The sequence below is a fragment of the Paramacrobiotus metropolitanus genome, unplaced genomic scaffold (assembly GCF_019649055.1).
Source record: "Paramacrobiotus metropolitanus isolate TYO unplaced genomic scaffold, Prichtersi_v1.0 Parri_scaffold0000114, whole genome shotgun sequence".
Lineage (NCBI taxonomy): Eukaryota > Metazoa > Tardigrada > Eutardigrada > Parachela > Macrobiotidae > Paramacrobiotus > Paramacrobiotus metropolitanus.
This window is the reverse complement of record NW_026570334.1, coordinates 304,787-331,766: the sequence shown is the minus strand read 5'-3', so window position 1 is coordinate 331,766 and position 26,980 is coordinate 304,787. Positions and strand designations below refer to the sequence as shown.

At 43.1% G+C, this 26,980-nt stretch overlaps 4 protein-coding genes across 4 annotated transcripts; 1 reads left to right on the top strand and 3 right to left on the bottom strand.

The window, feature by feature from the left end:
• The first annotated feature begins 279 nt into the window (after positions 1-279).
• LOC129598113 (papain inhibitor-like) lies at positions 280-612 on the top strand. The gene has a single exon (XM_055495866.1). It carries the CDS (start codon positions 280-282, stop codon positions 610-612), a length of 333 nt encoding a protein of 110 aa, XP_055351841.1.
• A 1,373-nt stretch (positions 613-1,985) lies between these two features.
• On the bottom strand, positions 1,986-2,619 carry LOC129598101 (papain inhibitor-like). The gene has a single exon (XM_055495855.1). The coding sequence runs from the start codon at positions 2,556-2,558 to the stop codon at positions 2,187-2,189; it is 372 nt and encodes a 123-aa protein (XP_055351830.1). The 5' UTR covers positions 2,559-2,619; the 3' UTR covers positions 1,986-2,186.
• Positions 2,620-10,168: 7,549 nt separating this feature from the next.
• Positions 10,169-11,883, bottom strand: LOC129598093 (uncharacterized). Its single transcript, XM_055495845.1, has 2 exons — positions 11,471-11,883; positions 10,169-10,830 (listed from the first exon to the last, which is right to left on the bottom strand). Exons 1-2 carry the CDS (start codon positions 11,589-11,591, stop codon positions 10,403-10,405), a joined length of 549 nt encoding a protein of 182 aa, XP_055351820.1. The 5' UTR covers positions 11,592-11,883; the 3' UTR covers positions 10,169-10,402.
• Positions 11,884-23,719: 11,836 nt separating this feature from the next.
• Positions 23,720-24,748, bottom strand: LOC129598112 (muscarinic acetylcholine receptor M1-like). Its single transcript, XM_055495865.1, has one exon. It carries the CDS (start codon positions 24,746-24,748, stop codon positions 23,720-23,722), a length of 1,029 nt encoding a protein of 342 aa, XP_055351840.1.
• Positions 24,749-26,980: the final 2,232 nt, after the last annotated feature.

Sequence of the window (26,980 nt, the reverse complement as noted above, 5' to 3'; positions counted from 1 at the left end):
TTCCTGTGGCGACATGGACCACAGAAAGGCGGACTGTTGGGCGAAAGATGTCCGGTGTGGCAACTGTGGCAAACGGGGCCACATTGCTAGGATGTGTAAAGCGTTTCAAGGAATCCACTTTGTCGTGACTTTGACCACGAACAAAGTTAACATGGCGATGCGTATAAAAACCGGTGGACATTTTCCATTACATTTCGACAGTTGGTCATATACTCATAAGTCTTAACCACGGTACAATAAATGGCGTCCATGAGCTGTGTGATTCTTGTCCTGTTCGCGATGTACGGCGCCATCAACGCCTTCAAAGGTGATGCTACTTTCTACGCTCCGGGATTAGCCGCCTGCGGGAAGACCAACAAGGAAAGCGACCTAATCGTGGCCGTCAGCCACGTGGAATACGGCAAGCACGCTAACCCCAACAAGGCGCCGGTGTGTGGGAAGTGCGCTCTGGTCAAAGCCGACGGGACAACCAAGAGCGTCAAGGTCAACGTGGTGGACAGCTGTCCGGGATGCAACAGCGGCTCCGTGGAACTTTCGCCGGCGGCGTTCAAGAAACTGGCGTCGGTGGACAAGGGCCGTATTCAGGTCACCTGGGATTACGTCAAATGTTAGACGGAGCGGACATAATGGTCTGGGTCAGCAGCATATCCACTAATTATATTATACTTTCAAAGCCCATTTATATGCTTTTGCTATAGACCAGTGTGGTCTTTATGGAAACGCACAAAAATATTGTAAAGTCAGGAAGCTTATTGGCGCTGTTCATGGCGTTCCTTTTCTGTCTAATCATTGCTCCGGTGCTGCAATTGTCTTTTTGAAAATGCTTTTCACCGAGTTTTGTATTGGCTTTTCACCCTAAAAGAAAGTTTCATCGACAGCAGTAGCTGAGATTCTGTGTTGGCGGAGAAAAAACAAACCGAGCAAAACATAAAGTGCCGGTTTTCACCATATGTACAACAGTACAAGAATAAGTTAAGTTACGACGAAATAATCATTGTTGCGAACGTTTAAAAATGTTTTCCTTAAAAAAACTGATTTACCCAACATTGTAACCTGCCAGTCGTTTCCCAGACAATGATCGATTACGATGTACTGAAGTCATGTACGAAGAAATGGAAATTCGGCAGTGATCGGTTCGCGGTAAAACAAATTAAATAATAAATCGACAGACAGTGTGGAACAGGACCATATCGAGTGTGTAAACCACCAGCGTTGAATTCGGACAGATAAGGAGGCGTTTGCTTTGCGCACTATGCGTTAATCTGTTAACGTAGGAAATATTAAAAAACATCATCAGCTGAGATTCTGTTTGCGCAAAACAAATCTTGCGAAACAAAATAAAGTCTCTGGTAACATCGCATATCGAAATTGGTTACTTAAGCTTATCCCATAAAACCTCGGTCTGGTGTGGTATAGTAACTGAATGTTTAGCATGTGCAAATGTCCTTTGGATTCTTCACCGGTTTAAGAAGCCCACGTCACAATGAGGAATGTGCATTTACAAATATAACGACTCAAGTTTTCAAAATGGCACGCATATTTTCAGGACATTAGTGCGATTTAGATCAATCGCTTCGAAATATATGGCATGTTGGCGCATCTTGCGCTTGCTTTCTCACTATCAGGAAGTAACAACGGCAACGGGACCGGCGAAAAAAACGTTAGTAAGATCCGAAGATTGGTCAACATTTATAACTGTGGTGCGATCTAACAGTGTAAGGCGTACCAAATAGTGTCCCGTTTTTGTACTGTAGCGAAGCTAGGTATGGTGCTGTATCGTAACGAGATACGCTACAGAAAGGGGACGAGGCCCAACTTTTTCTGCACCATCTGAGAGCCTTTGATACTGTGAATTCTCAGAAATTGATCTTCTTGTTTGCTATATGAAGTGGAATGTGTCATTTGTTTGGACTTGAAGTGGATCTGTTTCCTATCCGTTAGTGCCCAGTGAAGTACTACCAGATTCTGAACTGTGATCCTAAGATGGAATTTTCATGGTAACACCATTCATATAACGCTAACGCCAAGACAGCCCAGTACTGCCAATAAATCCGAAGAATCTAAGAAACTAACAACTCAAGCAAATAATTAAAGAAAGCTAAAACTATGCAAAGTAGAGCAGAACCGAGCATCATTCAGGCCGGAAAGTATCAGTTAAGGTAAGCGCAGAACTGCGAACAGTTTATTTAGCACTTAACGTAGTTCCAGGTGACCTCGATGTGGCCGAGGTCCTTGTCAGCCAGTTTCTCGAAGGCGGCCGGGGACAGATCGATGGCGCCGCTGGCACATCCATTGCACTGATCGACCACCTTGACCTTGACCTGTTCACCGGATTCCACCGCCTTGACCAGGGCGCACTTGCTGCAGACGGGCGCGTTGTTGGGGTTGCTGTGCACTCCGTACTGCGCCTTGCTGACGGCCACCACCATCTCGTCTTCGTGGTTGACCTTTCCGCAGGCTCCCATCGCCGGAGTGTAGAACGTCGCTTTGCCCTGGAAACTCAAGGCCACAGCGCACATGCCCACGAAAACAAGACCAAAAAGAAAACGAGCGACCATTTTACAGAAAAATTGGAAAAAGTTGGGAAAGTATCAAGTCGAGGGAGGTAGTAATTTGTAATGTCGGTTCTGATATGATTTTAAACGCGAAGCGTTGATCATTATATAGTCCTCTGGACCCAGAATTTTGCGAATGAGGCAGTTATTTTCCTCGAACAACCACTCCAAATACATTCCGGCGAATTGTTAAACAAAATTCGTTATTTATGTCGAATAAGCATGGTAGCTTTTGGCCGGCTTCGCCTTCTAACAGCACTTTATTATCAACCTTTGTAGAAGCGCGCCATGCTCTGTATATTGGCATCGTGGCAAGGCCGTGACAGCCGACAAGATATCTGTTGTGCTTAACGCTGCATTTTACCACCACTGTCTGGAGTGGATTTCGAAGCACTTATGACAATGAACATTTTTTGCCGGTAAAAAGCCACGCAGGTATATTTGCTGCTTTCTACTAACATCAAAACTGTCATGCTTGTGAAATATAGAAAATTTGTTCGGGCATCGGGAGAATCACTGTGAAAAAATCAACGGTGAATAAATCAAAATTATCCAATGGTACCGATTTTTTTGCATATTGTTAGGGAGCTCAGCGGCATGTAATCATTTGTCTGGTAAATACGAGTACACAGTTTACGGTCTCCGTGACAATAATTTTACAAGGCGGTTGAAATATTTTTATGCAAATTGCTAACTTACACAAAATTCAGCAGGAACCAATCATTATTCTCCCTGTACCATTACGCAGAAAATTCATCGGCCGGCTTTATACTTGCACTGCTTGTACATTCGAAAATTGGTGAGATTTCCATCACCTATCTACAGTTAAAAAAAAACACTTAAAAGATTTTTTGCTGTACGTAAAGCATACTGTAAAGAGAATTTTTATCAAATTATTAGAGACCTTAATTCGGCACATAATATTGTAAACGAGACCAATAACGGAAAATAATATTGTAAACAAAACTGGATGAAAATCGAAAGACATTCTATAAAACAGAGACTATTTTCAACAAAACAAACGGAGACTATTTTCAGTTTCGTTTACAATATTATTTTCCGTTATTGGCCTCGTTTACAATATTATGTGCCGACTTAAGGTCTCTAATAATTTGATAAAAATTCTCTTTACAGTATGCCTTACGTAGTACAGCGAAAAATCTTTTAAAAAATTCGGAACGTAAGGGCGGGACGCCCCGCCCTCCTGAGTAGCTATTCGCTGTTTCTGGGGATTTCCACCCCGCACATTGCTGCGCTGTTTTGACGGATCTGCAGCACAGTTGCACTGGCTGCAGGATCCTTCCTCTTGAGTCTGGTGTTGCTGCGCCACGGTGCGCATTAGATTCGGCAATAAAGCCTCATCCGGGTTCACCGCTGTTCGCTGTCGAGGATACGCGTGGCGCCCATACGGCCCCGCGTTATATGGTAGCAGATCTGGCTATCGTTTCCAGCTGCGCGCGCTCGTCGCGCCCGCAGCACCTCTGAGTTATGAACCCCATTTAACTCCGGGGTGTGGAGCTACATTCCCACCCCCCCCACGCGGAACGTGATGGATCCTCTCCCAACTGACGGAGATGGACGCCTCCCCGCGACGGATGCCTCCCAAACTGGACGGAGATGCCGCGGAGCGAGAAACGCCTCCTGCGATGCCGTGGAGCGAGAACTGCCTCCTGCGATGCCGACGGCGAACGCGACCCGGACCAGCGGGAAACCAGAACGGATACACCGCCAACAGCAGCACCAACTCCGATCCCAACGGCACGGATCGACCACCAGCACCACGCCGAAGAATTCCCCCACCAAAACACTGCCCGAACTTCCTGGGACGGCGACCTCCCCCCGGACGGAGCAGTGGATTTCACTGCGGATTTGCGTGCTTTGTTTTTTTGCAGGGGTCACGGGCCACATAGACCCCAAACCCCTGCCCAAATTTCCCCAGAACGTGACCTTTCCCGTGCTGAAGAAACCACGGAATTTACCCGTTTCCGGGTTGGACCCTGGATCTGGCGCGACAGTGCGTTGACCCAGACGGTTGACTCGGACCGAACCGGAGCCGACCTGACCCGGAACCCAACCTGAGCCGAACCGGATTCGAGCCGACCGGACCGAACCGACCCGGAACCCGAGCCGAACCGGCGTGGGGTGCGGATCCTCCGAATCCTGGGAGATTTCGCTCCGAGGACGTAGCGATGCCTGCAAAAGGGGTGTAAGGGCGGGACGCCCCGCCCTCCTGAGTAGCTATTCGCTGTTTCTGGGGATTTCCACCCCGCACATTGCTGCGCTGTTTTGACGGATCTGCAGCACAGTTGCACTGGCTGCAGGATCCTTCCTCTTGAGTCTGGTGTTGCTGCGCCACGGTGCGCATTAGATTCGGCAATAAAGCCTCATCCGGGTTCACCGCTGTTCGCTGTCGAGGATACGCGTGGCGCCCATACGGCCCCGCGTTATAGGAAGTTTTTTTTTAACTGTGGATGGGTGATGGAAATCTCACGAAATAGAAGGCTTCGATAGACATTCTATAAAATAGAGACAAAGCTTTCTTATTCTTTGCTTTCTTTGGTAGGACGATTCATTTTTTGTCTTTTAACAGCGTGTAGTGTAAAGTCTAAAAATTTGTCAAGCAATTAGTTTTCTGTCTTTAAATGTTGCCTGTAGAGACATGTAACGACGAATTACTTACAGTCTCTACATTCCTTAAAAAATTTAAAACCCGGAACTCATTGCTATTTATTGTTTATATCCAGTATTCGTTTTAATAGAGTGTTTTATTCATATTGTCATCTGGTCTGTGTATTCAGTAAAATTTTGCATTGGTTTCCGCCCGGACGTTTATAAATTATGTGTACGCATGAGCACGTGGACAGTGGTTTTTTCCACTGCACTTTTATTATAAAAATTCCGTTCAAGCCATTTCATTATTTAAAAATTTTTGTTACCCAAAATTGTTTACTCATCATAATTATGTTTTAACAATTTTACCCAAATTTTATTTCTATTTATCATTTTTTATGTAATTCAGCAATATAGCTTAAATCTAAAAGTTATTGTATTATTATATTAAACTGAGTTTAATTAAAAGAAACTATGTTAAAAACTTAAAATGTTTATTCAAATATTTTGGTTTTTCTAAAATAATTTCCACATGTTTTTTGTAAAATCGATTAATGCGTAATGGACAAAAGTCGGGTTTTCCGAGACATAACGTTCGCTTCGTTTCGCTCGCATATTAACAATGAATAATGAACCCAAATAATTTAATAACAAAATTAAAAGCACGAAGAAGAAAAGACTGCGGCACGGTGTAATGTATAGGTATGGTACGCATTTATTTCATATTGAAGTCTACTGTATATTCCACCTGGTTGAGTTCTCGTTAGCTGTCGATGCAGTTTTCAAGTGGATACGCAAGGTGCTGGAGCCGGACCATCCGATGTTCGGAAAACACTTGCAGTTTCCAGGCTTCGATTTCTGGCAAACCAGTGAGCAAATTCCATGAATGTCTCCTAAAGTCAGCATTATTTCCGCCACGGTTTGGAGAGCTCAGATCGGCAGAAAACTTCAGGCACAGTTTCGCAGCCATCCCTATAAAACCGTTCGGTACCGTTGGCTAAACTACACTTCCAAAACAATTACCTTCCTGATCACTTGATTTCTGGTCTTCAACGTTTTTTTATATCCCACATCCGGCATTATGAACGTCTTCGTGACCTCACTGCTACTGGCTACCATTTTGGTGTTTGCGGTACGTTTATTACACAAACTGCATGCAGGCACATAAACATTAAAACTGCCTGAAACACAGATACGAGAACCACAGCTTATGATTAATGCTGATTTGGATAATTCTTAAAATTCAAGTGAATAATTCTAGTGTTGTGCTACTAAATAAAATTAAATAACGGCCTTTTACTTAGTAAAAGTCCGCCTAATATTAAAAGTCTAGTAAATAGTAAGGTTTTGGAAACAAAGTTAGTAAAAGTAAGTAAATGTGCTGCCGGAATAGTAAAAAGTAAGTAAATATTAAGGTTCAGTGTTGAATAAATAAAAATCAATTACTAAATTATTTACTAATTCGTTTTATCAACGTTACGGAAAATTGGCGTGTCAGCCGCCGCCACTCGCAGGTAAAGTGGGTGTGCGCAGTAGTCGGCTGCCAGCCTGCCGTCCTCAAAAGCAGCAGTATTTACTTTTCAGTATGCACCTGTATAGCTCGATTAATGCATAAGAAATTTATCTGCATTATTTTCAGTAGTCTGTTGCGCTCTGAAACTAGCGAAATTCGAAACTGTCAATGCTAAATTACATTTATTTAGTAAATTTACTTTAATTTAGTAAGTAAATGTCCCTGCGAAAATTGAAATAAAAAGTAAAAGTAAGTAAAAGTCCCGAAAAATTTTGAATAGTAAGTAAAAATAAGTAAACTTTCCAAAGCAGATAGTAAAAATAAGTATATTGGCAAGGACTTTTACTACCCAACACTAAATAATTCCTCTGTGCTTTGCCAGGACGCTAGACTCCTCTTAAACGACTATCGTTCATCAGCGGAAGAAGGTCTGACGTATTTGGAAACCTTGCAATCCAGTAAGTATCGTTGCACCATACTAAGCCGCCATCATGAATCAATTTCTTGCTACATTAACTGGATTTAAAAAAATTTCTGGCCTGTTGCCGTTGATATCAACGGCATGCAGCGGTTAGGTGCTTTCATGTACTGTAGTTATTCTGCTGATTTAATATGTCTGTACGAAAAATATCTTGTTTAGAACCCAAAACGGATCCTGCCACACCGGAGAAAAACCACCGCATGACCGCGAAAGACGAATTTCTTCCCACACCGCTTCACCAAAGAGAGAAACGACAAAAAGCTAAATTCCATGCTAGACCAAAAAAAGTAGTAAAAAAGCTCAAAGCTTGAGACTTCAAATGGCCGACCAGTGAGTTCATGCGCCATCGACATGGTTTTAAATCATCCAAGCATAAGATAATGTGCCGATCTGAAAAATTGAATGTCATTTTGTGTTCAGTTCCTGGATTAACATCTCTGAAACAAACGTTTACAATTGATAATCTACCGATAAATTATGTGACCATGGTCAGTACATATCTGTAAATAAATACTGTACTTGAAAACGAAAGTGTCTTTTGTGCTTCCATCTGCAAATCGTTTAATTTCTAAATAAATGAGTGCAGCGTGTTCCCCAGTTTTCCTGTTATTCAGCAACTGCAAATACAACGAACTGTAGGTACTTATAGAATTCCATTTGCTACGATCTAGCGAACTGTAAATTAAAGAAAAGGTTTCCAAAAATTAAGGTATAGCGATGAAAGTATTTTACTGTATTGTTTTACTGTAGATTTACTGGATTAATTAAGTATTACGTTCTGACTTCACAGTTAAGAAGAGAATCAAAACTACAGATATGTATCGACCGCGTCAGTACAATCTGCACTACGACGGTTTGCTCTTGCAACAAATAGCACTTCAGGAGATTATTACTCCCACGCCGCTTACCCGCTCATACTTTGTAGAACATGCACAATGCAACCTCTCATTGGGAATAAATTTTTAAAGGCTTCCCGGAAAAGCAAAACGCAACACTCGAAAGGGCATTTCGGCGTGCAACCCGACAAAATGCAAACTCTACCGCATAACAGTAAAAAACCATTTAAAACGATGCGCGGTCTTACGCAAACCCTGTCAAACATTTGCTAGAGGATCAGTCTGGCAGCAGTCATAAAAATAATGATGATAACATTTTCTAATCGTTCGGTTTCCAAGCCTTTTTATAGTGGATACAGAACAACAGAAATGCTTCTCAAACTTTCACGCTTTCTCCCCAACAAACAAATTTAGAAGGGCAAATCTCTAAGGCTAAGGCAGAATAATATCGGATCCAAGAGCGCTTGCAGCGAATACAAATTAGCTTGTTTCTCGCGAAACACTGGCACCTTGTTCGGCGAAATTAAACCATTTAACGCATAAAACACCATCGAATGCATCCAGCAGACGACCACACCCCTCGTCAATAAGGTCAGCACTACAAAGGGCACCGTATTCTCTTTTGAGCGGCTATTCGGAGACGCTGGACAAATCTCTGGTGCCGCTTGCAACACCCACGTTTAGCGTCGCCTTTTTACTATCTTCCATAGCAGAATCGGATAACACGCGGGCATATATAACTTTGGTATAATGAGCACTATGATGCTGGTCAACTGCGACCACACAAACTGTCGCTCACCGCTCAACCAGCAGCCGCTCTCTAAGGGAATGCGATAATATACCGCGTCCAGAATTATCCAAGGCAACAACATAATGTGCACATAAATAACCGTTCCTCCGCAGCATAGCGCCGACACGGAAATAGCGTGGCGATGTTTATAGGAAACCGGCCAAAACAACACCCAGCTGCCATTCAAGCTAATAAGCAAATGGATGTGTATGGAAACTGCAGCGATTACGTGCGTACAGTAATTATTTACCGTACACGCCGATGCTCCCAGTGACCAGTGCACTGACGGCAAATTTATCAACTTAAGCGGACTATCAATGACTGCGTACAGGATGTTGCTACAGGATAATGCCACAATATACGTATTGAATGGTGTCCGCAGTTTCCGTATGTGCAACAGCATAATCAGCACGACGCTCATGGCCAGTAATGTGACAGTGATTATACGGACCATCCATGCTGATACTGGCACAGGGTTGACGGTGGACAATGCTGCATTTTCTTGAATGAAGGATGTGTTGGAAATGGAATCGTTTACGGGAAAAGGGTTGGCGATAGCCATCGGAAACACACTTCAACGCGTTACGGTGAAAGCTGACTATAGTATTTGCAGATGAAGGAATCTGGCTGATGTTAATTCAAGCAAATGACAGAAGTGAGTACAGAAGAACGACACACAAGAAGGAGAACGAATGCCTTGTGCAAACGAGAACAGGCGTGTGTGCTCTTCATTTCTGCATTGTGCATGCGCTGGTTAAATACACATATTCACGGGATTGATATTCATATTTTAACACTCGCCCTAATTTACTGTCGTCGAGAGTCACAGAGTCGTTTCAGGACGCTTGGTTGGTAACGCACACGAACAACTTCTTTCCATCTAGCCTGTATGTATTCCTAAACAAATCACTTTTCGACATTCGCGTTTTTTTTATGTACTTCGATACGTCTGGTGTTTAAAGCATAGCTTTTCCCGTCCGCTGGTTAGCCTGTATTCATAACGTTTCATCATTTAATTTCGCGCATATCTCTTTGCGTATTCAGATACTTCCGGTGCTTCGAGCAACTTCATCTCCCGGTGCGGCACTATGCCTGATGCAGTTTATTGAAAGACTTCAAAATGGCAAAACCAACCGATCCCGGGTAGGTGTGTTTTTATGGTAAAATTTCTAGGCCATCAGTCACGTTGTAGATCTGTTTACTATGTAGACAGCGTCCATCAGATTCTCTGAAATCAGGAAAACTTATAAAAATAAAGATTTTAGAAAATAAAAATCGTGAATGTTCTCAACATTCTAAATCAACAGTTACGAAATGCCCTGTTACTCGTAGATACAATGGATATGGTCAACTTTATTAATGGTCACTGCGCGTGCTGTGTAAACATTGATTGTTTCTTCCGTGCGTACTCTACAGATTGTCCAATCAGTACGTACAATTAAGTATATATCCATACATCCTCAACAAAAACATTAGGGCTCCTTCTCGTATTCATTCATTTCATTGTTACACGGCAGATAAAATACTCAAAACGTTTTGAAATTCAAGACTACGGCTGTTGCGATACGACGAAAAAAGAGGAAAAAAAGGTTTAAGATGAAGTAAGGTCGATTAAGGCTAGCAGGAGGATGTAACATCAACACCGTTGTCGTAGAACGCAAAACCGCACTGGTTACAAAAATTATTACAACACACAGCCGAGGGAATCCGCGCACACGTCTGACAAGCGCACGGCTCCTGCGAACAGAGGAAATACGCTTTGTTTGGTGGACAACCGGTAACTGCCGGACAGCCCGGGTGGGGGGTCAGAGCAGTGTAGGTAGGAGCCGATGTGGTGTTGCACTGGTCCGTGACCTGGAACCAACCCACGCGGGCGCTGTTTGCACCAAGGATATACCAGCGCTCTGTACAATCACTACACCATTTGGTGACACAGTGGGCAGTCGGATAGCTAGGGCAATCGCTGCCGTAGGGCGGGCACATATCCGGGCACGGCGGGATGGGATTCGGGAGGAGGGGACACAGTACGGACAAGTCCGCCTGCACTAGAAAAATACAATACTCGCCAGATTAGCATGTGCATTTTAGTTTTCTACCAACGTAGAACATCAAACATAAAAGTACAAGTGCAACAAGAACTTTGTACCCCGCATAAATGCAAAAACGTTGAAAGGTTGACCTGCATAAATGTCGGCCATATATTTTTTAACAGCCGAACTCGTATCAGTATGAAGCAATGCACATTCTACGGTTTGAAATATTAGTTTTCTGTCGTTCGTGATACGGCAAATTTGGCACCAGGCTCCGTTCTCAAAGAATCCTTGTTCTGCTGCACAGATCATTTAAACTGAAATTTTAGTGGCGATGGCATGGTCCTTTCAAAAACCGGTGAACACTGTAACTGTGCAGCATATAGTCCGGGTATAATAAAATATGAAGTGGATTTTGAATGGTACCGTTACTACCGTACTATGTTGTAGTAGATACAGCACATAGTAGATACACAATCTGGCACATTAAGCTGTCTAGGATTGCTTCTCTTGCGGCACAGCGTATACGTGCGCCGTAGTAGGGCGAATGGCTCAAGACATGGTTTGTCGGATTGTGCTGTTATCGTTCTCACCGGATTTAGAACGGGGCTGTATGTCATGAAAGAACAAAAAATTTACAAGCGGAAATTCCTACCTGGGCAGGTGGGAAGCGTGGTCATGTTGGGGCTTTGTCCTGCAACCAGGCTAATTACTCCCAACAACAGCGTGACAAACACAGGCATAAAGAGCGATGGCGAGTTAGATCGAGCAGTCATTACAAATAGAAATTCGTGGTGAATACTAAAAGCTCTTAAAACCGCGTTGGGCGAGCCCCAAACCTCAGAGCAAATCTATAGGTGGTAAGATATCTAGCAAAGCCAGAGCACAAGGAATATGACTAGCAAACGTCGGTAATAATTTCTTATAAAATTATGTGGGTGTAATGCCAGTTAACTGCGCTGTGGTTAAGTGCAGTTAAGCTGCCGGGTAGTTTAAGACAGCATAAGTCAGATAGACAAAAATCCGAACCAGTATGTTATCATAAGCGTAATTTGTGAGACTTTTGCGACTTTTGTTCAGTGCGACTGTTGTAAAGACTAGGAACGACAGCGCAGCGTGCAGTACAATCCTGCGAACGAACGAACATAGGTGTTAGCAGAAGCCGCTGCTTAATCGCTATTCTTTTGTTTATGTGCTGCATTTCCGGCTGTTCGTTTGAGGAAAAAATGTCCGAAGTTTCTTGCATTTCTTCATAACAATGCCGACCAAGCTTATTACATCAGTCTTGTGCGGCCGTTAAACTTAGCAGCACCGTAAGTCTTAGTTGTCGTACGCAGTACAAGTCGCATGCCTCCGTACTCGTAGATGTGGGCTTGTGTTACGGATTGAAAGGCCCTTGCGCTAACTCAAGCTTAATTACTACTGAGTAGCAGGTACTGATCTCTGTTTTAAGCCATACATACACCAACATGGAACGCGTTGCTGCTTGAATGCAATGCTTAAATGTCGAGCTTACGTCATTATTATGATGCTGTCATATACTCGAATGAATTTATACACGCAGCGCGGAAACCGGCCGGAAATGACTGTATGTTGTACGTTGCCGACTTACGCGCAAGTTAAATCTAAATCGCAGAGTGTGATGATGCGGCCCGATGCAGCGCCTTAAAATCCACCCTCTCGCTCAGAATAAAAAACAAAACGGCCGGTTCCGCAGAACAGTGAGGCTGAGAAGACATTCTTCCCGAAGAATGCCTAACCGCTGCCCACACGTTTGGCGGCATAAGCCCGCCATGGTATAATGACGATCCTGACAACGCGCAGACTGCGTGGCATTTTCCGATTGTAACCTACGAGCAGAGCACATACTAATAATTAAGGTAGTGCAGTGTCATTCTTCTTGCAAACCAATAACACTCCTTATTTCTTTGTTTTCGTTAAAGCGTATGAGAAGACTCAGGTGCGCAGGCAATCACATTACCCCGATTGTAATAGGACTGTTTAATTATGGATACCAGCGTCATCCGCACACGCTTTGTACCCTTACTCTGCAGCTGTTATTCTCGTCTGTAGCTCCAACGAAAATCTGCGAGATGGGTATATTGTGGTGTGGAGAAGATAACTTTTAAAACCTTTGCTATGTCTCCCGAGAACATGCTTTTCTCTAATTCATCCAGTGTCCAAGCAAATGCCACAGAGACGACCGCCATCCAAGCGCGACCTTTATCAGCCTGGACGATAAGCATAACCGCCGCGACATTGCTGGCTAACTGCGCCGTACTCTGCCTGCTGCTGTATATTCGCAAACTGCGGACACCATTCAACACGTACATTGTAGCGTTATTATGCAGCAACATCCTGTACATTGCCATCGACAGTCCATTAAATTTGGTGAATGTTTCCATTACTGATTCGTTATTGGGAAGATGGGCATGCACTGTACACCTTTACGGTGCACACGTAATTTCCGGTATTACCATACACATTCATCTACTTATCAGCTTGAATCGCGGTTGGGCACTGTTCTGGCCGATTTCCTATAAGCATCGCCACACCATCGCCATAGCGGCGCTCTGCTGCGGAGGAGCGGTGATTTATGTGCACATTATGTTGCTGCCGGGGCTTATTCTGGACGCGGTGTATTATCGCATCTTTACAGAATCAGTTTGTTGGTTGAACCGAGCGAAACAAATTACCTGGGCCATGCTGACCAGTATAGTGGTGTTTGATGTTCCCAAGTTGTTTATACCAGCGTGCTATCCGATTCTGCTGTGGAAGACCTTAAAGAGGCGACGTATAACTTTGCCCTTACAAAATGCTACCCGAGAAGGGACTCGCGACTCCACGTTGCGCGATAGCAGTCGCGGAAGGGAGAGCGCGGTATCGCGGCCGTTTGTCGTGGTGACCTTATTAACGATTGGTGTGGGTGTCTGTTGGATTCCGTCGATGATGTTCTTCATACTCAGCGATTTCATTTCATGCCATTTCCCCGACCACGATGCCAATGTTTTACGAGATACAAGGTAGTTTGTATTCGCTGCAGGCCCTTTTGGATCCCATTTTATTCTGTCTTGGTCTCAGAGACTTCCATTCTAGCATGAGATCGTTCTAGAGAAAGCTTGTAACCCACAGAAATGTTGCCACTGTTACGCATTCGGCATAAAAATGTTTCAAATTTGAATAAATGGCTCTGTTTTATCGATTGATGTTTTTGCCGTCAGAGTTATCCACTATTATATCGTACAAAACGACGATCGGCTGTCCATGAAAGGGCAGGTTTTCAGAAATAAATTTCTATTGTAGTGCTATATGGAACCGTCACTGATAGGCTCCAAAATTGAAGAAATACATACATGTCGCCCCTTTGACGTACTTTTATAAATTATTCTATCCGATCGAGCACCATTCTGTAATGATTTCCGAACGTGGTAATCATTTTGAGAGCTTGTACTCACCATGGTCAGTCACATGAGCTTTCATGCTGAACGGTAGCCATCCATACACAATGCAGTCATAACGATGGTTGTGAGCACGGGGAAAACAAACTACGGCCAGCATATTTCAAAGTTTAGTCCAGATAACATTGTTACATTTGTCCGATGCCAACGGTAGACGACCTTTATCTGTACTGGTCGATGGCATGTTCAATCCGAACTGTATTACTGTGCACATGCCTGCTCTTTATCGGGAACTATGCCTAGTTTATCTTTTGACAGATTAATATTGTTATTTTAACACAGCACAGCTTTATTTTGCTCGTATTACCAATGCAGCATGCAGACTGACAACGAACTGATAACAAAACCGATTCTCCGCATTTTTAGAGAGATGATATGATTGGCAGTGTCAAAGACGTTTTTCTCTTTTAAATAAATTACATTGAAAGGCTTAGTGATCTGTCCGATTCTACCGTTGGGCGCTATCAACATGTCTCATCACTGTCATAAAGATCTGTCCTGGGTTCATATGGTTCCCAAGCATCCCACTACTCCATGCGAACATAAGGAACCTTTGCGTTGCCGGCAGCCGCCGAGGGCCAATGTACAGGACCAGTCGGCAGCCGAAGATCTGGTGGATGTTACGGTTCGACCTCGGGACCTACCAGATATGAAAGTCGATCCACTGACCAGAGCGACTACAAGTACACGCAAAGAACAACACTAAGGCTGACTAAGCAGATACGTAGTGCAAAATAAATAAATGGATGATGCTTCGTTTAAGAGCATATTTTGCAGCGCGTTTCTGTGCGAGTGCAGCTCTGTGTGGTGGCAGTTTGTGCGCGATGACTGTCTTCCTTTTGCACAATGCTTACTGACTTACTGAATAAACTTCTGCTGTCACGAACCGACCGGCTGATTTCAACTTCTTTTCTACAGTGGTCGGAGAATGAAATTTTGTCTCATTCAAAGCCTTCTCAGGCGTTTATTAACTGGTTATGTCTATAAATAGTGTTTTATTTTACGGAAGTACTTTGTCCTTGCTCAACGGCAATCGCTGAAGCTAACTTTTTATCAAATAACAACAATTTTCAGCCTGTTTAATTATCAATGCCCCGGTCAATGACAATTCGGAAACACGCGATGACTACCAGTCTTTTTCCTGCCGTTGCTTATATCTTCACCGGCCTGATGCTGCATGACGCTGGCTCAGTTTATCCCGACAGTACGACAACCATCTGAAATCGATACAAATTCCTTTTTGACATTCATTTTCAAAAACCAGAGAGCCCCTTTAATATCTGGATTTTGCAAATATTCGGTGAACGCAATAATAATGACCATACCATTTGCAATTGGCACTTTACAGTTACACTCGATTTCGAACTGAATAATATAATGTATTAAAAGAACGTGCATGTACAGTGGACACCATAAATGTGGTTACACTCAAACCGCGCGCAACCAGATACTTATCTGTACTCAGACAGCCAATTCTGTGCTGGCCATCGGCCTGCTGATGTTTACACTTGCACCTTGCACATTTCCCAACGAAAACCATCAATCGATAACTCAAACGAATGAGAAAAAAATTCTAAGAATTTTGCGCATGGATTCAAATCCTATGCTTTGTCTACGGGAAACTTTAGGAACCTCGATTTTCTCTTAGATGAAATAAAAACCAATTTGTCTGGTATCAAAATTCTTAGAATTTTTTTCTCATTCGTTTGAGTTATCGATTGATGGTTTTCGTTTGGAAATGTGCAAGTTTCAAGTGCATGAGTTTATTACGAGTCTACCGGTCTACGCGCAATGGACATGACCGACTTATTTTGGTCTGTTGTCGATCTTGCCGTTAAAATATCGGTCCTCGGACCGATTGTCTAGTGTAACCACATTAATGGCGTCCACTGTACACTTTTGAAAAGATGGCTACGAGGTGGCGCACTGGTGCAGTCAACCAGAATACCATTGTCGCATGAAACCGGAAATATTTTCGATCATCGTGTTTGACATCCTTTCGCAATTATCATGAACTATCATACTACAGCGAAATCACTTGGTGTATCATTTTTATTAGTATCCGTGATGCATAATACAGGACAGTCTTCTTGAAGGAAACGCGGAGTTTTCTAAAAGCGAAGGCATCACATTTCGGTGGCGGGGAGATTTCCTCACCGTCAGATCAGACTATACATAGCCACCAAAGTGAATCCGCTAGTACAAACTCGGTGATCGTGGCATTTTCAAATTTTCAACAATGTGTTTCCCGCTTTTTGTGAGGCTTCTACGCTGAAAATTATTATTAACTTCAGCATAAATTGTAAAAGAAATACATTTTGCGCGTTTTTCTGCACCTCCAGAGTAGATAGTTTTGAAATTGTTTGGAAAATCAAAAAGATTTTGCTTTCAAAAGGATGTCAACGAACAAACCTGGCTAGTCAACCAAGTATGTGCGAACGGCAATTGTTAGCTTATGACCGAAAAGGTCAATTAGGATCATAGAGTGCACAACGCACAAGGTGACTGGATGCCGAGTTGAACGCTATTGTTCATAACCAGGTCTTGCCAACGCAAATCAATTAAGGCTCGCATGCGAGCGTTGGCTTTGCATGTTTCTTGGATTTGACTCGAAAAGAATTTAAAATTTCAGAAAAAAACGAGATTTGCTCGAGGCCCATGCTTATGCGGCGCATCTTGCCCATGTACGAGTATTACACTTGAGTAAACCCTAAATCAATCAACGATCTCAAATGTGTTGCTGAATTAGATGAATGTTTTTGTTGTTGTCAGTTAAATTAAATTAAGATCTATTTACAAAATGTTAAAAATAGTGGCCTTAACTGCGTTGAACACATCATTAACGGACAATATGTAAGTACTAATTGCATGTACTGTAAATAAATTTATCAGAAAGTTAATCTTTGCTGACAACAAAGCCAGATGATGTACAAATCTTGTCGAACAAGTTGTTTTCGGCAGACTTGTGCGCTGTACATTATATTATGGATAATGAGCTGCTTGCACCGTTGACCGCATAGATTGTCTTCTGAAGTCACCCTTGCGGGATCTTGTACACTGTTGCCACAGTAAATCCAGGTGCCACCACAAATCTTTGACACTTAGACAGAAGAATACCGGATCCAGCAACCCCTGCAGTGGATACAGAATTGCCCCTATCTCGGCAAACATAATCATGTCTGACAGTGGAATAAAGTAAACGAGAATGTAGCACACCATTGAAGGAATCCAGAATACGACAACACCAACGGTGAACAAAGTCAGGACGATGAACGGCCGCGAAGCGGAATTATCCCGACGGACATCGTTATTGACGCAGACGTTCGACGGAGTCCATGCCGACATACACATGGCGTCTCGCTTTCCATGTAAAACGGCCGCGATCTTTCTTCTCTGCATAGCCCTCCACAGCAGCACCGGATAGCACAGGACAATGAAGATTTTGGGCAGATCGAACACCACAACGGATGTGAAGGTCGCCCATCCTAACTGCCTGGACGTGTTTAACCAGCAGCCCATCGCCACGGGGATGCGGTAATACATAGCGTCGAGGACGATGCCGGGCAACAACAGAATGTGCACATAAATCACCGCGCCCACACAGAACGCCACCGCCAGCCGGATGGTATGATGGGTGCGATAGGACATAGGTCCAAACAACGCCCAGGCGCGACTAAGACTGACCAGCAGATGCAGGTGCACAGTAACGGCGACTACAATATAGTTGCCATAGAGGATCGACGTGCAGGCCGCGGCGCCCAGTGTCCAGCTCTGGGCCGGCGAATCCCAAATTTGCTAGGTCCAGTGTGTCGGATATGCTGACAAAAGCGATGTTGCTCAGTGCTAATGCCACGATGTACATGTTAAAGGGTGTCCGCAGTTTCTCCTTGCAGCCGATCAGAAGGACAACGCCGCTGTTGGCTAGGAGTGTAAAGACGGGAGAAATAATGGGCCAAACCGCTATGGCTGATGGATGATGGTTAATCGTTGAGGAATTCGAGATGACAGCTGAAGTGCTAGAGGAGGCGTTCGGGACAACAGGCATTGTGGACCCGTTATCTTGGACTTAGTCACAAACGCTGGGCTGTTGCAAAACAAAATTGCCTTTTCCCCCAAATCCAACAACGCCGAACAAATAATGCTGCTGCTGCAGCTGGGGACATTCATGCTTATATAGCCATCTTCCCGGGGTCGCAGTCTGATGCCCGGTGGAAATGGCAAAATATTGATTGTAATTTGTGGAAAACATTTCCGTTTGATGGGCGAAAATACCGTGGTATTTCGTTGAATTTATGGTGATCAACTGCAGACGCAAGCGAACCCACCGGAGACGCTGTCAACCAGCATCCAGGAACTGTAACTGCAAGCCATCAAATTGAGTAGAAGACCCAATTGTGTAATCAAGCGTGCAATCAGGCACGGGAACCGCCTTTCATTGGGACCGACTTAGCTGCCTGGAGTGGCTCACTCGTTAAGTAACGGGAGACTAATTAAGCGTGAGCGTATTAGCGCGAAAACAAGTTAGTTACCGATTCCAAATCGGTAACTACCGCGGCGATTACCCATTTTAATAAGTTCAGTATCGCTTCTGAACACTTTTGAGGACTCCTTTTTGAAGCAAACGGACCTGCGCTCGAGTTTAAGGTGTAATTTCCGTACGAAACCCGTCGAAATTATTTAACTCCGGAAGTCACCGGAAATTAAATCACTGCAAGCATCACTGCATACCAGAAGGGAAATGCAGATATTTCATTTAACATTCCATCGGCAGTAGCCAGTGATCCTACTTCTTTGGTAATTACTAGCCTCGATATAGCGCACAGAATAATTATTTGTTTCAGAAAGGGAATCGATAAGGATTTGACGATGGCTGCTGGATTAATTTAAAAGCGTAAAGTTCGTACTACATGGTCAGGAAGTACTGCCGTCAAGGCGTTTCCGTTTGCTTAATAACATCGTTTTATTACCATCCCAGGATTGTCCAATAATTTTTCTCGAAACCATAAGGAAAATTTGGGGATATCACCGAAAAGCAGTGTGCAAAAAGGATGGCAGGCTACCGAATAAACGGCGATATTTTGTTCTGGCTAATATTTTGTCGGCGAAAACGGCGATATTTTGTTGATGCAGTAAAATGAACTTTGAAAATTTATGGGTTCAAGAAAATAATTGTCCTGTTTTGAAGATAAAGAACCATCTTCGCTTTCAAAATGATGTCAACAAACGAATCTGACAAGTGAATCATGTATGTGCGAGAACGGCACTGGCTGGCTAATGACCGCTAAGGTCAATCCGGATCGTGTACAAGGCACAACAAACGCACAATGTTACTGTTGAACAAAATGCTGTTGTCTTAATACCTTTAGAGGTACTTCGAAGTATGGCATAAAAAGATCTGCCGAATGAACCAATATGCCAGTGGCACTGGCTAATTGCTGATCGATCGTTAACTATGTATGTCCCGCACACATCGTAATGCCCGGCTTAAGCCCATTGGCTGTGCAAATGTTTCGGTCAGTCATGACCCTGCCGCTTTTTTATTGATTTTAATGCGGGCAAATTTTGGTGCGTTCCGTGCACGTTAACCGTTTCAGTGCTGTTGCAAGAATATGTGGGATTAATTATTGCTGTATGTTGTACGACACACAGCGGTGCGTTCTATATCACCGGTTAGCGCTCTGTTCTTATCCAGATTGTGCCATGGCACATCGTCTACGGGCAGCTGCTTCCCGGTCCCAGACCGGATCGCCGTTGTTCGGGCTACATATTCGCTCTCCTTGCTTGGCGGGTATTTTGATGTTTTTCATCCAGCGCATTGTTTTTTCCTTTAGTTGTGACGTTGAGTTACTCCGGCCTGTACATGATTAATTGCCCAAAGGCTTATTAAAGGATACTCGCAAATGTTTGTGCTGGTACATGGAAAACGGATGACTTCTGCGACGGTACTGGTTTTGCTGCGCGGCACACAACTGATCCCCTACGATTCTGTTCTGTTCAGTGGTGCGTTTAAGGGGGGGGGCTCCCGGGGCCAAAGCCCCCCCCGTAAACTACAGATTTGGGTACTTCAAAATGCACAGCGGTACCCCTTGTGAAAATTTTTCATATATATTTCCCATTTTCCAATGTACTCCCCCCTTGGTAAAACGTTCGTTGTAGCTACAAACTTGAAAATACACTGTAAATCGTGTGCAGCGGCAGCACCGTGCTTTGAGGGATATAGGAAAGTACAATAAATGTAGCACGTAACCGATGAGAGGTGACAGCAGCAGCCGGAAAGTAGCAAGCTGCCTGCCAAGGACGTTACATAGTAGGCACACCGTCCCCGACTTTTTCATCTCTTGTCTTTTAGTCGTCGATCACAGCTTTTTGAAGTGCCGCCTTTTTCTGTATTTATTTATTTTATCGTTTTCAACAGTGACCAAAAAATAAGCCAAAAAATTACTATTTGTGAGTGAATTTCTATTCTTGCAGTAAAACCGAGTATGTATCAGCTTCGCGCTCGGCGTATAAGTGCATGGCTTTTTACCGTACATAAATAATATTATGTAAATGAACTTAAAGTCCTTGCTCGAAATATAAGCACGTCATATTCCATTTTTCACGCATTTGCGCACATTACTAGTTTATTAATAAACGAAGATCCGAAAAGTGCTCGTGCAAGAAAATCGTAATACCTTAACTATTTCTTATAAAATTTCTAGTAAATCACACAGCAAAAGCGTGTGTCGCCTTCGCGCTTCGCGCGAAAGTTGACATTTTTTAAAAGCTTTATACATAATGCCGCCTTACTTCTTGCCCTTTAGCTTTCGCTACAAGAAAGTTTGAATTATTCTACTATTTTTAATAGAATTTCTAGCGATTTCCGCAGCGAAATAGCTCGTTGGCTTCGCGCTTCGCGCGAAAAATTGTCAACCGATGTAAATTTGAACCATTAAACCCGACCGCATAAGCGAGTCAAGTTCGCCTAAGGTTTGCAGTGAGATTAAATTCAGTGAGATTGAATTCAGCGAGTTTGCAGTGAGATTGAATTCTGAATTTAAAGTACCTTTATCAACGGTGTATTTTAATCCAAGTCCACTTAAAAAGGCAAAAACAGATACCAACCGCTTAACGTTATAAGAATATTTCACAAAGGGTTCGCTGGCCCACCCGTGAAAAAAGTTCTAGACGCGCCACTGGTTCTGTTGCTGCACAAATCGGGATTTCATGCTTTCAAACACTTTTCAAAAACGATACTTTATAAAGTTGCATGCCCGGCGGGCATTTTTGAACTGTTTTCTCTGGCCATAAACAACTGAATCGTGGCAGAAAACTATTCCCTTCTTTCTCAAAGGAAACATCAGGGAAGAGACGATACTGCTGCTAGAATAACCGTAAGCATCTGCAGACTGCACATATAGCCTCGTTGATTTACAGTCCAAGCTTGGTTGCAATTTCAGAATTGCACTGGTGGATAAATGACATCGATCCACTGTTACATTTCCGTTTTGAGTAATTATTAACGAACGTAATCGAACACTGCCTGAATCACAACTGACAAACAAGTTATGAACGGAAAGTAATTACATCGGATCGGAAACAATGTTAATTAACAACAGTAAAATGGCTTATACAAAACGGGTGTGGCTGGTGTTAACGAGTTTATTCCCAGAAAAAAATTAATGTGACACTGAATTCGTGTATCCTCGTTCTACAAGCTCGGTATCTTAAGACTTCGAAAAGGCTCATTGTCAGAATATATGCTAGATCTTCGCTTAATATCATTTCACGAATTAAAGAAATTCAGTGAAAAACGCGTGAGCGCATATACAGACTGTACCTGTACACGAGGCAACGGAAAGGAACTGGTCCCCAGACTGGCAGTGCCTTCCAACTATGTATAAGCAAAACCAAGCTTTCAAGCAACCACACCTCAGTTTTTTCTATCACCATCTTCCTATCACCATCTTTTTTCTATCACCACCACTATCACTATCATTTTTTTCTATCACCATCAGTGGTGTGCTTTCTCAGTAAATTAACAGCCACAGTACAAAATATAGCACAATAATATTATTAACACGTTGCTCTATAAAAAAAATCTTGGCATGGTTGAACTTTGGATAGTGCAGTAAAGAAATTGTTATCAGGAAAAAGCGCTATACAGTGAGCACATCGCCACGATGTAAGTTATTTGACAGATCATTGCCTGGAACACGTTTAGCAGACAGCGGACATCACCGGTAATTGATCTGAATCGGGATTTGAGATTCCATCTCAAGTGACCTGATACTAATGATGTTTTCTCGTAAGTTAAAATGTAGTATCACGTTAATCATGCTGAACGCTTTGCTTCGTGTGTTACACTAGATTCTTTACATGTACTAACGAAGGTTGTTTTGCTTGCTGGTAGCTCCTGAAACCCCAGTACATGAGTTCTCATTTTGCTACAACTGCACAGGCGCTCTTGAAAGAAACTGTCGCCGTATTTTTGTGCTTTATTACTGCCACTCATCTATGTACAAGTATTCCTTAACAACGTAACGTCAAATACCTCAGTTAATCGATGGAATTCCACAATAGTGCTGGTCAATTGCAATGAACAAGCCTGACTGGTGAACGTGATAGCCGAACACGTTGGCTGCCCAATGACCGTGAAGGTCATCCAGCACTGTGAACCCTGCAACGCGCAAAAGTGGACTGGCCTGCTGACTCAAACGCTGTTGGTTTCCTTGCGCCTTCGTTAACGCAGATCTATTTTAAGGTCACTATCCAGCGTATTTTGTTAATTGTCTATTTGTTGAACATCCACCCGGAAAGAGTTACAGAGAGCGGGAATAAGGATATTTTGTTTAAATCCGTGCTAACGAAGCGCGTCGTGCGGAAACACGAACGTCAGCTCTTTTTCTATGTATTTCTTCGACAAAGTTTGTTGTTAATAAAAATTATTATGGCAAATTACAGATCGATCAGTCACAAACCGCAGTGAACGGAAACCATTGTTGATTCCTCTATTAATCATACATTTCTCCCTTGCCTTCTCCTCGTCCGCCATGGTATCACCCGTAGTAGATTGTAGAGACTTCTTGATTAGTTAAGCTATAAGTTTCAACAAAGAAAATTTTATTTTATTTCAAGTTTCAACTAAGAAAATGCAAAGGTAAAACTTCGTTCGCTTATAAAAAGTATTGATCTATCCGAAGACAAGGTTCTTGCGGGCTCGCCTTTCCTTTTTCCACGGAATGTAAAAGACGTTTACACCAAACAGTAAAATGCTTCAAAAATTATAAATAGAGTTATAAATAGAGTGCCTTTGAATATTATGGGTATGAGCGTCTCAATTTCGAAGCGAAGCTTGCTGAGATGACTGGCATTTGTGGATAATAAATGGATAATAAAAGGTATCTGGGTAATAAGGTGCTTCTCCCGTTTCCGCAAAATTTTACTTTGAATATGCCTTTAATCTTTCAGGTTGGCGGCTTGGGCATCCGCGCAGGCTCCTCGCTGTGACTTCGTATGCACCGACTCCACATTAAACAAAGACCAGACCACAAATCCCTGACGCTCAGGCAGAAGAATATCGGATCCAGGATCGCCTGTAGCGAATACAGGACCCCGACAACCTCAGAAAATGTGGGCATCTCGGTGGGTGGAATAAAGTAAGCGAGAATGTAGAAAATCAGCGAGGGAATCCAACACACCAGAACACCAATGGTGAACAGGGTCAGGACGATGAACGGCCGTGACGCGTTGCCCTCCTTTTCAACTCGCGCGTTAGACGGCGTCGACGACTGCGGTGGACTGTCGTTTCCCCTCCCGCGCAAAACGGCCGCAATTCTTCTTCTCTGCACTGTCTTCCAAAGCAGCACCGGGTAGCAGGTAGGAATGAGGAGCTTGGGTAGAACGAAGATCACCACGGTAGTAAAAGTGGCCCACACCGGCTGCGGGGCAGTGTTGATCCAGCAGCCGTATTTCGCGGGGAGGCGATAATACATAGCGTCGAGTATGATGCCCGGCAACAGCGGAATATGCACATAAACCACTGCGCCAATGCAGAACGCCACCGCCAAGCGGATCGTGTGGTGGCTGCGATAGGACATCGGTCCGAACAAAGCCCACGCGCGAGTGAGACTAACCAGCAGATGCAGATGCACGGTGACCGCGCCTAGAGCATAGTCCCTATAAATTCTGGCAGTGCAGGCCGCCACGCCCAATGTCCAGCTCTGGCCGGTGAAACCCCAGTTCATTATGCTCAGAGTGCCGTAGATGATGGCGTAGGCGATGTTGCTCAGTGCTAGCGCCACGATGTACATGTTAAAGGTTGTCTGTAATTTATCTTTGCCCATGATCAGAATGATAACGCCGCTGTTGGCTAACAGCGCTGCAATGGGGGAAATAATGGGCCAGAGCTCTACGGACGGTTGATGGCCGGTATTCGTCGAAGAATTAGAAATGACGTGGGATATAGTAGAAGAAGTATTCAGCTGCACAGGCATTTCTGAACTGCCTGATTTTCGCTTGAATATAAACACTGACCAGTATGTAGGAAAACACAGTTAAATCACTTCTTATCTGAAGGCAGCGAGGATGTTCGACGCTGATGAATGTCCTTCTAACTGCTCTTATATGATCTGGCGGGGAATTGCAGTCCGATGCCTGAATGAAATTGTTAATTAAACTACTACTTCTAGTGGAAATAATGGCGTTCGATCCATTATGGCTTTGCTTTTCATCGATATAAATACCACCTAAACAGTTCAATTATCAGATGACGTACTCTAACGTAACGTAACGTAACGTAACGTAAATTAGCGGCGTTCACCTAGATAATTGGCGGTTGAGCATCATACCACACTGAAAATAATTGTAATCACGGAATCGAGTGTTTTAAATGTGCTCTTCAACGCCATGACGAAGGAAAAAGTCACCGAATTGTACCGGCATGCCAATTACTTGGGAGTTCGAGTAGCCCAAAATTTAATTAAGATTTGATCCCCTTTCCCAAAGGTCGGCATCGCTTGATACACTTCCAAAATACTGTTACTGTATGTGTTTCCGAAATAAGGAAATACCGGAAATTGTAAAATATGTATTCCAGCTTAGTTACAAGCCTAGAGAATATTCCAGTCAGGATCGACTTACAGCAATTACTCACCGCTTGCTACATTTCTCCAAAGCCTTACCCGATGGGAGAGCTTCTTTATGGGATATTCAACAAACAAAATACGTACTGTAAAAACGTTTCTGTATTCCGTGAGCAATAATAATATTATTAGAATGACAATAGCAATAGCGGACTGAGAACGGCGATGATTCAGCAAACCAACAGTTTTCTAGATTTCCTGACCAGGTGACCTATTGTAGTTGCCCATCAGGCTGCAACGCAGAACCTGGCTGAGGGAAATGGGCCCGTTTAACAATAAATTCTATGGAAAAAAATGGTCAAATAAAAATGGAGCAAATTAATACAGGCAGACGTTTATTTCTGCACGGGAACAGCTTCTAAGAATTTCGGATTTCCGACTAGAAAAGTACTTGTATTTGTAAAAAACAATTTATAGTAGTTATTCGCAGTCGGCACACAAATTCAAGTTGAATTTGTTCACCGAATTTTTCGACCAAAATTTGGTTGAATTATTCAACCAAAATCATGTGCAGCCAGGCCATCCGGCTATGCCGCCTACTGGTACAGACTATACTTAACAAATTTCGCTGTCGTTTACGGTCTAGTGTGGTTTTGTATACGAAGAATGCTATGAATTTGGAATAATGCTAAGCATTATACATTTGGTTGCAGTTTGCATATTCTTACCAGGGCACATAGGGGTGCTCCCCCTTCAAAAAAATCTCGTTTCTTGCACAAAGGTAGTAAACATATGTAGGACATTTAAAAAAATTATTTTCAGCTGCTGTGATCAAAGTGGCCGTGGTCAAACGTAATTTAAAATCGTTAAATTAGTCAGTACTGCACATATGCTAGGACATTAGGTTTTTTCACCAAGGCCATGTCACCGGCTCCCGCCTTCAAAAAATTTCAGTTTTGCAAGAAGACAGAGTGATCCTTGGGTATAAAAATACTTTCATCAGCTGGGGTTGAGTGGCCGTGGCCAAACTTAAATTTCATTGGCAAACATATAGTACGGGTACTATGTACTGGGATTTGGGATTTGGGAATACCATTTAATTAATGTACCGTCACTACCGTGCAAAGTCCGAGGTTGACACAGATACGTGTTATCAATAGTCAAACCCTTTTCTTACGAGTAATTCTTCCAAAAAAATTCAAAAAAATTTAGTTGCTATGAAGTCAATCACGAAGACGAACTTCAAATTTTAACTTCGCGAAGACGTACACTAATTATATGGTATTCCCAAATCACAGTCCCAATAATTTTTGTTTCGGAATAGTGCTAAAAGGCATACAAAATCTTTTATATTCAAAATCTTTTTATGTACCTAATTGAATTGAGTTTAAAGTACTCAATAATCACTCATCTGAACCTAAAGAACAAAGCCAAAACGCCGGCGGACTTCCGTGTCCTTCAAAATTTTTTTGCGTTATCAGAACGCTGGAAAGTGCTCTAGATCTGTTGATGTAATAATGCATGCAGTAAGAAATCCGAAGAAATTTCGACATTGGTCGTTATTAGTTCCGTCCATTTTTAGGATCTTCAGAGTAGATTTAAGTACATTAAAAATTTTTGAAATTTGCAATTCTGTATGCTTTT

Excerpts from the sequence above, each read along its gene's own strand:
- LOC129598113 (XM_055495866.1), top strand. The coding sequence starts at position 280 with ATGTACGGCGCCATCAACGCCTTCAAAGGTGATGCTACTTTCTACGCT.
- LOC129598101 (XM_055495855.1), bottom strand. The coding sequence starts at position 2,558 with ATGGTCGCTCGTTTTCTTTTTGGTCTTGTTTTCGTGGGCATGTGCGCT.
- LOC129598093 (XM_055495845.1), bottom strand. The coding sequence starts at position 11,591 with ATGACTGCTCGATCTAACTCGCCATCGCTCTTTATGCCTGTGTTTGTC. Across the intron at positions 10,831-11,470 it reads CACGCTTCCCACCTGCCCAG|TGCAGGCGGACTTGTCCGTA; the intron begins GTAGGAATTTCC and ends GTATTTTTCTAG.
- LOC129598112 (XM_055495865.1), bottom strand. The coding sequence starts at position 24,748 with ATGCCTGTGCAGCTGAATACTTCTTCTACTATATCCCACGTCATTTCT.